Here is a 12,183-nt window from a genome sequence, read left to right on the forward strand (position 1 = left end):
GTGGCAAAGCCGGTGCAGGCGTGTTGCTGAGAGCAAATGCATTCAAAAACGCACAGCAGCGCATACTGAGACGGACAAACTGCACCTGCCATAGGGCTGGAGCACATTTCGATGGTGCGTCTAAATACGCACAGTAACGTAAATCCACTGTCCTAAGACGCTGCAAGTGGGGGCCTCAGTAGTGTGAAGACCGGATACTACATTAGCATAAAGACGTAGACGTGACTGCGGCAAAAGACATGTCCGTGTCTGCGTCCACCTCAGAATCAGGTCCTAAATTATACCTGATGCAAAGAAGATGGTCTGAGCATGCTTAATGGAACCGTTTGTCACCATCAGACCTTTTAGGGCATCACTGATTGGGTTCAGTTTGATAAAAAATTCTAAAAGTTTTTTGTGTCCCTCTTTAGCCGTTTGATATGTATTGTGGTACAAAGAACACCAATAAGTCACCTAGCAGAGGATATGACTGTAAGTGTACTAAAGTGGCTATAAGGTTCCTACTGTAGGGAAAGTCATTGTGTGTAGGGTCCCAATAATTGTTATATTTTATACAATGAAAGTGTAGTTTACTTTCCTAAAAACTGACAAGTAAAAATCAACTCATGTACTTATCCAAACCACATTACAATTTATTATGTGCAAAATACATACATATCACAAGTCATTTAAATGTAGGAAAGACTCGCCTAATTTACTAAGATGACAATTTTACAAGTCCCCATTTACTTGTTCCAAAATACAGATTGAAAACACATCTTTCTCCATTTTGTAATACATTATTTTGTTCCATGAAAAACAAACATTTTTTCTTTTTTTTTCCTTTATTTTAAAAGCAACCTACATAAAATGAAATGACTTTAAATAATTAGTGTTTTATTTCCATGAAGTCATTTAAGTATGTTGTACAATCTAACAGAAATACAGGGTATGTACCAGCAAACCCATTTCAAGATTTCTATCAAAACTTCTTCCATTACATTTTGTGTGTTGTCTGAGCCAGCAGACGAGTACAGTACAGTTACAGTCCTATATTGCATCACGTATTACCACTTACTACATTCTTTTCCTTTGCCACTACTCTTGACAAGTAAGAGTTGTATAAAACTTTAACCAATTCCACCTAGAAAAGTCTTCAGTGCTGGTGATAAAGAACTAGGGAAAGTGGAGAATTATAGACGACACGTTGAGATGCCCATCACGGTACCTTATTCATGATTAATTTATTTAAACATTCTGTTCCAGTTAATATGTGTATTGGTGCTCTTTTACATTTTATGTTTCAAGTTTATGTATTGATTTTATTAGTTTTTAGAATAAATTAGCATATAACATACTGTATATACTAATAACAATGTACTGGGGATTTTGTTAAAAATCTAATTGGGATTTTTTTTTATAGCCAATGCAAGACATAAAAAAAATAAAAAAATAAAATAAAAATAATGATACACTTTTAAAGTACTTTAAAATAAAGCACCTACAACTAGATGGCAGAATTGAACAGGCTATAGTTGAAAATACTGTAACAATATACAGTAATAATATAATATAGATCTAGAATGTTATTACTGCTCCAAACACACTCATCCCCCAGAGACCAGGTATGTCACTTCCATGCATGTCCCTCATAATATACTCATACTATATGAACACAAGTTACCAATGTAAGGCCTGTGATGCCAATATCAAGCACACAGGACATGTGCTCAGAATTGCAGTATTTAACTGTGATAACTGTTCAGTAAGTGATGCGAGAACAGCGGTTGTATCCACTAGTAAGTTTTCCAAAGAAAATGTGTTATTGTTACACTATCTGACCCCAACTCCTGCTCCATATATATATCCCCATAATTTAATTTTCTATATCTCCTGCGAAGATTCCATTCATTGTGTTTTTTTTTATTCTGCAGATTCAAATGCATTGAAAAAAATAAGATACCTGAAAATGTAACTTAATTACACATATGGTATTAAAAATACTGGTCAAAAATATAAATAGTGTCTTTGCACATTATAAGTTCTCTTTGACTACCCTTCTGTGGATAAACTTTCCCTTTTAGAAGAAATCTTTAAAGATCTGAAACATAGTATGTCAGTGTGCCCAGAATAAGATGGCATTATGTGGCACATTATGGGGGAGATTTATTAAGTATTGGAGAGAGATAAAGTGGAAAGCGATAAACCCAAAAAATCAGCTTCTGTCATTTTACAGACTGTGTTTGAAAAATGACAGCTATGCAGGGTACGCACCTGGCAGATCTATCTGCCGCCTCGCCATCACGCCGATGGAGCAGCCAATCAGATAAGCTACACACACTTACCGATCGGCCGTTTAATGTGCCTGCACTGACATCACAACTGTGCAGACATTTGAATTTGCCTGCCCAGTTGAGATGTCGGTTCCTGCAGCAAATGTACAGGCAGTCGGGGGGGTCACCCGAACGCACAGCAAGATGCGCCGATATATATGCAGATATATCGGGCAGAGATGTAGTCAGATTACCGGCGGCTGGCGGAATCCAGACAGTGGAAGCCTGACTTGGGACTAAAGATAGGCATCGAAATTCTGACACCTATCTTTAGCCCCACGACGAAATCCTGACTGGATCCCAAATGTGGGTATTTCATACCGATCCCCTGTGAACAACGTCATTCACAGACATATCGGCTGTACATACCCGCCAATTCACAAACTATGTATCATCCAATCGATAGAACGTACAATATATCGTCCAGTGTGTACCCAGCTTAAGAAGCTGATTGGTTGGTACTTTATCTCTCTCCAAGATTTGATAAATCTCCCCCTATATACTCAGTGCTAAGCGTGACTGACGGGTGCCAGATTTCTCAAAAGCAGTTGTGTGTTTTTGTTCAAGAAATATTAAACTGCTCGGACACAGCTAATTGTACCTTAATTCCCCCACATCCTCCTAACAGCTTCAGTTGTTGATTGTTTACTGGCTAGAAACAAACAGTTAAGGAGGACCAGGGCAGACATTTTTCAGAGAGATCTCTCTCTTTTACAGGTCAGCGGTGGAGCACACATATTTAGAAGACTGGAAATCAGCTTGTGACTGGCACTTTTGACTGGGGAAGTGTGCGGTAGGTCTGGGTCTTCGGCCTACTCAGATCATATAAAACTAGCAATACGTTTTTCCATCACTTTATCTCACTTGCATATATTCCCTCTCTTACTGGTATATCTTCCCTGCTATACTGGGACTGCCGTATGTAACAGATTCATTCTGGCAGCTGAGATACATGAACAAGAAATATACCAAACACGTACACCAAAACCTTCTAACAAACAATGAAAGACACAAATTGAGAAACAAACGGAATCTCGTAAAATAAAAATTGCCTACAACGTTATATTAAAAAGTATCCATTAAACATATAGATGTGATGCTCTAGAGCCAGCAAGAGATAACATGTTTTTTTATATATATTAAATGTTAATCACATGCACAGTAATGATTTATAGCTATAATAAAAAGAAATCCTTACAGTTTGCCTGAAACTGTCATAGAAATCTCTACAAAAAAATATCTACTGTATGAAAAACTATAGCGGAATTTTTTGTTTTTTAAATGTTTACATAATAACCAAGTAACATTACTCTGATGCACTGCATCAAACAGTGTAGTCAAACAAACGCTGGTAACAGATGAGAGAATTCCAGCAACATTCATACGTATTTTAAAAGTTTGGGAAATATAAATAGTGTGTTTTGTGTAAATCGCCATTTAGAAAAACATACGTCGGGTTTAACAGGGAGTAAAATTATACAGATACTCGAAGTCACCAAGGGGGACATGTATCAAACCTTTTAAAGAAAACAGGTGGATAAGTTGCAAATATCCTCTAATAAGATATTTTATGGAGACTGTTATGCCTTATAAAACAAAGTTTCCTAATAAATACTGCAGTGATGACATCAGAAGTCACTGATTATAAGCCGTTACATCAGAACACATTGCTTCTATAGAATGCATGTCTCAATGTAAATGATATCACTATTAAAAAGTCATTTAGGAGCTCAGCGACCATATTAGACTACAAGGCAGAGTGCTTAACAGGTCACAGAAGTCTGAGGTGACTTCTAATATCGATAATAATGTACAGGCCGTAATTATCCTATAATACACAATACTGAAATGATGTTGATGATGATGATCAGAACTCACTGATTCTAAGTGATGTCCTCAAAACACATGGTTTATACAGATATTATTAACAGGAGTTCATACATACATTAATATTGCTTGTGTATTACACAAATATTACTTATAGGAGTTTATATATCACTTGTATTAGTCGTCCACCATTATCTGCCAGAAATAAAATTTTCTGAATGAACAATGACTGAATAGAAACAGATGTGGGAGACATTTTACTAGCACGAGAAGAAAAATGTCCCTATCACTATAGTTATCAGAATATAAGAGAACTACAAAAAATTCCTGTTGTGTGGCACTGTCATCAGGACAAAACCATGTACACCAGCGATATTATGTGTGAAGGAGAGAAGTAAAAAGGGTTCAGTAATAAACCAATTTTAATTTAAGGACTCGATTCAGAGGTGGACGCAGTGTCAATGTTGGACGCAAGCGACCATTTTTATTCTGTCAGTGCATCTGAGTCACACAGCATACGCATCCTGATGGTTACCGCCGCCAGGCGCAGAATGAATTTGGATGCAGAGAGACAATTTTAGTGGGCGTTTGTGGGTAGTATCAGGGGCGATGGCTAGCAAGACGTTGGCAGCCATGTTCAAACGGACATTCTGTGCCTCCATAGGGCTGGTGCAATGTCGAATGGTCTTTTTACGCACAGTGGCGGATTAGCAAAGCAGCTGTTGGGTGTCTCAGTAGGAAGCCCATTAGGTGCAGTATTAGCATAAAGTCACAATTGTGTTGTGGAAAAAGGCTGCATTAGCGACCACCTCTGAATCACACCCTATGTTTATGGCCTGTGTGTGTTTTGTCTCTATACGGCTCCACTGCAATCTAAAACAAAAATATTCACTCTGGCAGCAGGAAAAAATGTCATTACAGACACTTTAAAATGGACTCAGATTTTAGTATATGTTTCTGTTATAACATGTTTGGTATCATATAATTACAATGTACGAGGGTTGTGCTTTGTCAAATAATGTGCCCTTTAAGGAATTGAGAAAAGTGGACCCATAAATGTTATGCCCTTTCAGTTTTATATATGTCCCAAGATGAATAGCAAACAAATGATGTTTACTTAAGCAGTGATTGCATAAAGAGCCTGATTCTGAGGTGGAAGTAAAGCAAAAAAAAAAGCAAGTAGCCTCTGTGTACCTGGACACGCCATGTTGCAATGCTAGGGGTGCAAATACATTTATATTGTTTTCTGCATGCAGGGTAAATAATGGCTGCTGTTGCATGAAGCCCACAAATACTGGGCAGCTTTATTTTTACACACAATTTAGATCTTAGTTTGGGCACGCCCCTCTCACATCTAAATCTCTCTGAACATTTTACATCTACCCACTAGCAGTGCAGCATGGTTTTGGCAAGGTGCAAAGTACTTGCTCTTATTTGCTTTACTTCTACCACAGAATCAGGCCCCAAGACATTACTGACAGACTCAGAAAGATGTGTATTGGATAGATAGGCACCTTAGAAACCATATCAGCTTGTTTTGCCTAGTGACATCACCCGTGATGCACATCATCAATTTTATGTGTTCTAAAAGCCATCTACCATAGCCTATACATTGACAAACTATGAGGTTTAAAATAAATCCACAGCCACACTAAAAACAGCTGCTTATAAAATAATGACTATTTTTACAAAAAATACATAATATATACATAATACAAAAGACAAACTCCACTCCTAAGGTATATTACAAATTAACAGCTCATCTGTGGAACCATTTTTGCACCTCAGGATATTTACAAGTGTTGGAGGATTTATGTGTTTCATTGACAATTTCAGTGCCAACAAATGCTACTAATAAGTAGGTCTCCCCATCCCCCAAATTCCCTCTATTCCTTGAAAAAACAAACCCGTTTATCTAAAAAGAAAAATATTCATACACACTGCTTCAGTTCTTCAGTACGGCCTGTGAGCATGGCTAAAGCCAGCACCCAACAGCACATAGTGTAACAAATGCTAATGGCTGCCTCTCATTACACCAGTCCGTAGCTCCAAACAATTGGCACACACTCAATCCAGGAAACCTTGCCACGTTGATTGCAACTTGACTCTCACGTCACCTTATTCTGGCCCCTGATGCCCACATAAGTGTACAAAAGCACACAATGCCCGATACAGCAAGATTCCATCTCTAGAGTCGATTGAGACTTAGACAGACAGCCATTTTGAATGCAAAACCATCCATTTTGGGCCAAGTTTTTAGAAATCTGCATCATCATCGTTGTCATCATCATTATAACTGATGATCCCCTGAGGATTGTAATTGATACGCTTGTAGACAAAATGAAAGACTTGGAGGTTTGGCCGACTGTGAAGCTCGGCTTTAATTTTCTGTGGGTAAGTGTCCTCACTGAGCTGCTGCCACGTGTCATCAACAAAAAGGAATAGACCATAGATTTCGGGGTCCTTGACATGAAATCTCTGAGCACACATCTGGCAGACTTCTTCTGTAGTCGTGTAGGGCTTAACTATTAGCGTCTTGCCTGTACATCCACTGTTCACTTCCTGCAGGGCCACCCTCAGGTAGTTCTGAAACAGAGAACAGTAGAGAGTAAGGATAGATACTGTATAGGAGTATGGGGAAGATTTATCAAACCTTCTAAAGAGGACACGTAGAAATTCTGCTCTTAGCAATCATTTATCTAGTACATTGGTTGCTATGGGCAACATCTCCACTAATCCTCTTTAGAAGGTTTGATAAATATTCTCCTATATGTGGTAAGTTACACAGTATTATATTTGTATGTTATGCAATTAATAAAAAATAGCTTATTTGAAAATGGATACGCTGACCAAAGCTCTAGCGACCATACACGCTCACATTGCCTGCTGCTAGAAACCTGTAGCAACGGCCTCTTCTTTCAAAATAAAATTTACTTTTGAGCTGTATGTGAAATGTTTACACATTTGGAACATAGGCCTTCATTCAGAGCCGCTCGCTATTTGCGGTCGTTCGTTCTAAAACAAGGGGTGGCTATTCAAATGAACCGTTCGCTAATTGCGGTCTGTTCACGCCTCTAAGTCTGAACGAGCGAGCAAAACTTGCGGTTGTAATTTTGAAAAATACGCCCCCTTGCCGCTCGCACCATACGTCATGTCCGCTATTTATTAGATTAATCGAGTACATCGAACAGCGTATGAACTGCTCGCTATTCTTGTGGCTGTTTTTTTCAACCGCTATTTTGCGAGCAGTTCTGAGTAAAAAAAAACCAAGTGACGTGGTCAATGACGCTGCTGTATTAATTATGCACTCCCTTAAAACGCCCGTTTTGACCTTTAAGCACGCCTGCGTTCGAATTCCACACCCCCGTTTTCAAGCACCTTCCCCTGTTACCACCCACATACGCCTCCTTCTGTCACTCAAAATAGCAGGCATTCGCTATATAGCGAACAAACGATTTTTGGCCGCACTGACTGGTTCGCGCATGCGTATTAAAATCCGTACGCATGCGCAGATGTGCGAACATCGGTCAGAACGAACGAGCGTCCGCTTACGAGCGGCTCTGAATCAGGGCCATAGAGTGGAAGCAGCCATTTTGTGGTCTAAACCAAAATTGTGACTACACAATAAATCTCATCTTGAATTACTCTCCATTACATCAACTTCGTTCTGTTTCCTCTCAACTCTGTCACAAATTATACTAATACAAAAGGATATACTGGCAGAAATGTATCAAAATGGGTGCTAAATATGGTGTTACCAGCAGAAACCCAGCAGATTGTAACTCTCATTTTTCAGTTTAGAAAGACCAGCTTAGAATATGCTTTGATTGCTATTGGTCTCATGGCATGTACAGCACGTGACCAAGCTGGTATGATGTGTCTTACCTGAAAGTCATCTATGGATGGAATGGTTCTGTTTGTGGTTCTTCTTTTGTGCCATTGTTTCAACGTATCTCTGGTCTGCGAATTTAGCAATCGCGCCGCCTGCTCTTCCTGGAAATTCTTTATCAAGGAAAGTGCCCCATAAGCGCTAGTCAAGTAATAGCCACCTAGGAGAAAATAGACACAGGTGTGAGTTCACAGCCAACAAAAACATGTCAGCAACTGGAGTTATTTTTATATGATATAACTGTAGAAAACAATCTGTTTATATCACAGCGAACAGTAAGTGGAGGAAAGTATAGGGAAAATGCTGTCTCAAAATATTGATCAAATTTAAATAATATTACTTAAATTACTGACTTAAGGCCTGATTCAGTACGTATCGGAACTGCAATTGCAATAGCGATTATGCACGCAGTCTCACTGCGAAGATATGCTAATCCTCTGACATCGCTATGCCGTCGCAGCACAACATAAGGACGCCCACCTTACCTTACACACATCCGTAATACTTAGCAAGACTGCGAAACCATTGGTAACAGCGTACAATCGCAGCCTCAAGCACACTTGCACAAGCTCTGACCTTACTCAGGAATTGCTAACTTCATCACATGCAGTGAGTACACAAGCTGCATATGGCATCGCAGTGCCTAATTTATGCACGTCCCTGCAACTGCGTTCAAACACACTGGCACGCCTGCGTTTCGTCGACCACCCCAAACGGTACTTCCTGTCAATCACTCCGCGATGGGTCTGCATAGTCACTGCGATCGCAGTCCCGATCACAGTGGCTGGTTCAAGCACGCGCACTGCGATACATACACATGCGCAGAACGCAACAATCGCCCAATTGCGCGCATAATCGCAGTTGCGATCCTTGCTGAATCATGCCCTTAGATTTTTGTAGACATAGTTTAGTCCTGGCTAACAAAGGGTTACTAACTTGTATTAAAAGGTGATATATTACTAAGCGCAAACCATCTACTGCGCAAAGCCAACGCGGCTATTGCCTCACTTTGTGTAAGTGCACATAGGCGTTCTAACAAGCGACAGAATCCTACTTTGTGTATTAGTTCAGAAATAAGCTTTCCTTTTGTGGAGAAAAGTTGTTGAACAGGTGGATGGGGAGGGTTTGGGGGCTATGGAGGAGACTGTGGCAACCCAGCAATGTATACTCTGCTAAATAACCTTAGTTCTGAACATTGTGTTGGTCTCATCAATGGTGTATCTATAATGGGTGCAGAGCATACGGAAAGGAAGGGCAATCTTCTAAGAATCTGGGGGAACATCAATGCACATTACAGACAAATCTTGGAGAAAGGACAATGGCCCTCATTCAGAGCCGTACGCTCTGAGCAGAGCGCACGCTCTGAATGAGGGCCGGGCTCCATGAAAATGGAGCGTCCTCCTGGACGCTCGTATAGCTGTGGGTCACCACCCACAGGCTATACGAGCGTGCATTTTGATGGCCGCGATGGTCGTGACCATCGCGACCATCGAAATTGCGAGCCGGAGCCTGCGGTTGAGGTTTTCAACCGCAAGCTCCGGAGTGATTTTGGCTCTATCAGAGCCAAAATCACTCCCACTGACATCACTAGTGATGTCAGTGGGCCGGCTTTTGACGGGAGGCGTTCCCGTGGGAACGCCCCCGTCAGGGAGGCACGCCCCCGGAACGCCTACCAAAGGGGGCGTGCTGTCAATCAACATTGACAGCACGCCCCCTTTGATCGGACACAACGAGCGAAGGACTTTCCTTCGCTCGTCGCGTCTGACGCATGCGCACGACGGAGCTCCCTCCGTCGTGCGCATGCTCAGTCCATAACATCGACCCACTTGCGAGCGGACAGCCGCTCGAGAGTGGGTCTGAATCAGGCCCAATGATCCAAAGCGCACTGCAAGCACATTACTAGAGTGGAGTACTAATGATGAAAACAGATGGCTTTGAATGGCCCAGTGAGAGTCCTTACCTCCAAGTTCTCCATGATACCCAACTAACCCAAACCAACATGTCTGCAATGAGGAATGGGCACATGTAAGGCTCTCTCTCAGTGTTCACAGGCTCCTGGGTGTAATAGCTGCCAGCATAGTTCAACTAAGTACTGATCAAGGGGATGCGTATTTATCAAGTGACAAGATTATGGGGCTTATGTAATAGTTTGCGAGCTGCAGCGGTCGCCGGAACTCCTTAGAGTCTTCCCGTATTTTTAAAGCGGCTATCATTTTGAAGGCAAAACCAAGCTGTTTTTGCCTTTAAATTATTGCAGCTTTAAAAATATGGGAAGACTTGCAGGAGTTCCTGCAGCGGCTACAGCTTGCACCCTATTACATAAGCCCCTATGTTTTTGTTTTTCATTTATATTATATCAAGGTTTTTATTATTTTTCTGATTTGGAGGTACTCTGAACATTTACATCTAAATGTCTGACTCCCAAAGGCTAATAATAATCGGAAGTGAATACTCTCACAGGGCACAGTACTGTAGTTATTTCCCGGTATCAGGCTTCGACCAGGGAAGTATTTTCAGTATGTGATAGGAAAGCTTCTATTTGTAGATGTTGGGTAGTGTCAGGAAGGAGAAGACCACGCTGTTTATCTGGGACATACCAGTCACTTTACAGGTTGGAACAATTTAGTTATACTTGACCATAATAACAGGAATTCTGCAATGGAAAAACCTGCTGTGCAAAATAACATTGTAGAAAAACATTTGTTGCATAATATTACTCTCCAGGGCAGTGATACAGATCCATTCTATGTTTTTCCCACTAGTATTACTAGCACTGATAAACCACTTGGCTGATGGAGGAATATATAAACTGTGCATTCAACATTTCCAAATAAAAATAATATTAATATGTGAAAGATTCTAAATGGACTTCAGATTGTTAGACAGTGAGCCTCATCTGCAGACTGGATGTGTGTATAAGTTTTCATTGCATTGCTGGAGTGCGCTGTAAAAGGGAGGCGCAAAATGCGCCCCTTTTACATGTATGGGGATAGGGCTGCCGGACCTTAGCTGGTGGGAACATGTAGCCCTTTTAAAGAGCGGAAATGGTCATGTGCCCCTCCGTCCAGCAAAGGAAATCCCACCCACTCAATCTCCTATTCTGTTATTATGAAAACATTGCTCTGGAAGATGAAATCTTAATTAGCCAGTGCTAGGCAAGATTAATCTTTATTGACATTTCGTTATGGATCCCTTCTGTGCTTCTCAGCTCTGTCTGTATTTTATCGAGCAAAGTTCTTTATTGTTGTTCATCTGGGAAAAGTCACAAAGCAGCCCTTTGGATATAAATGTATTATATAGAATGCCTACCACACATATCTCAGGGAACATTAATACACAACTTTGTCCTGTAAAGCAGAAGAGAAAGCCAGAGAGATAGAAGCAATGCATTTAATAAAAGTTGCAGGATGGCACATGTAAGCCAATCAGAATGCAGAAATCTCCTCGAAGATCTGCAAAGAATGGAGCACACTGCAACTTCTGTTATAAATGTACCTTGTTGTCTTGGTGCTGTGCATTATATTAGCAATGACAAATAGCAGACTATTAAATGAAGATATCAACGGTTTGTAATGATTCTCAGTCAGGACTGTCTGGACAGAATTGGTATAACGATCCTACACATACGTATATAAATGCACGTTTTACCTTCCCCATGCAGTAGAGACGGATCCAGCAACTCCATCATATATTCAATTTCAGTGTCAATCTCCAGCATGTCACACTGAGCGATGACATAAGTTAGTACAGGCAAAAAGTCATCAGCACCATACATCCTTCCTGGAAGATAAATGTAACGTGTCACAGAACTGCTGTAGACAGGACATACATATAATTAAACAATGGTATGCAAGTTAGTTGTTTCATGCATTGTTTAAATGTGGTGCAACTTACAGTAATTATTATTTATGTGCAATTGTGTCAACTATAACTTCTCCTTAATTAACCTAAAAAAAACCTCAAACTTTTACCATGTCTTAAAGAACTTAAGACTACAAGGAGCCATAAGGGCTTCCGCAGATTCAAGTGCTACAGTCTGATTTTTATTTGCTTATGTGTGCTCCTAGATGGCTCAAAGTTCATTTAATTCAAAGTAATTGGCAAATAGATAGTGTAAAAACCTGTCAGGATGCAGTGAGATTGTCGGCAGTCATG

The 12,183-nt window shown here is 40.4% G+C and overlaps 1 protein-coding gene across 4 annotated transcripts in view; it reads right to left on the minus strand.

The window, feature by feature from the left end:
- Window positions 1-611: 611 nt before the first annotated feature.
- Window positions 612-12,183, minus strand: part of RIN2 (Ras and Rab interactor 2) — a 168,121-nt gene continuing 156,549 nt past the window's right edge. For all 4 annotated transcript variants that reach the window (XM_088477342.1, XM_088477343.1, XM_088477344.1 and 1 more), the window contains 3 exons: window positions 11,677-11,808; window positions 8,025-8,188; window positions 612-6,725 (listed from right to left, as the gene is read on the minus strand). In XM_088477342.1, the coding sequence (XP_088333468.1) occupies window positions 6,396-6,725; window positions 8,025-8,188; window positions 11,677-11,808 (626 nt within the window). In that variant the 3' untranslated portion in view covers window positions 612-6,395. The remainder of the gene's footprint in view (window positions 6,726-8,024; window positions 8,189-11,676; window positions 11,809-12,183) is intronic.

The sequence above is a fragment of the Taudactylus pleione genome, unplaced genomic scaffold, assembly GCF_031769625.1.
Source record: "Taudactylus pleione unplaced genomic scaffold, aTauple2 ptg000201l, whole genome shotgun sequence".
NCBI classification, from domain to species: domain Eukaryota; kingdom Metazoa; phylum Chordata; class Amphibia; order Anura; family Myobatrachidae; genus Taudactylus; species Taudactylus pleione.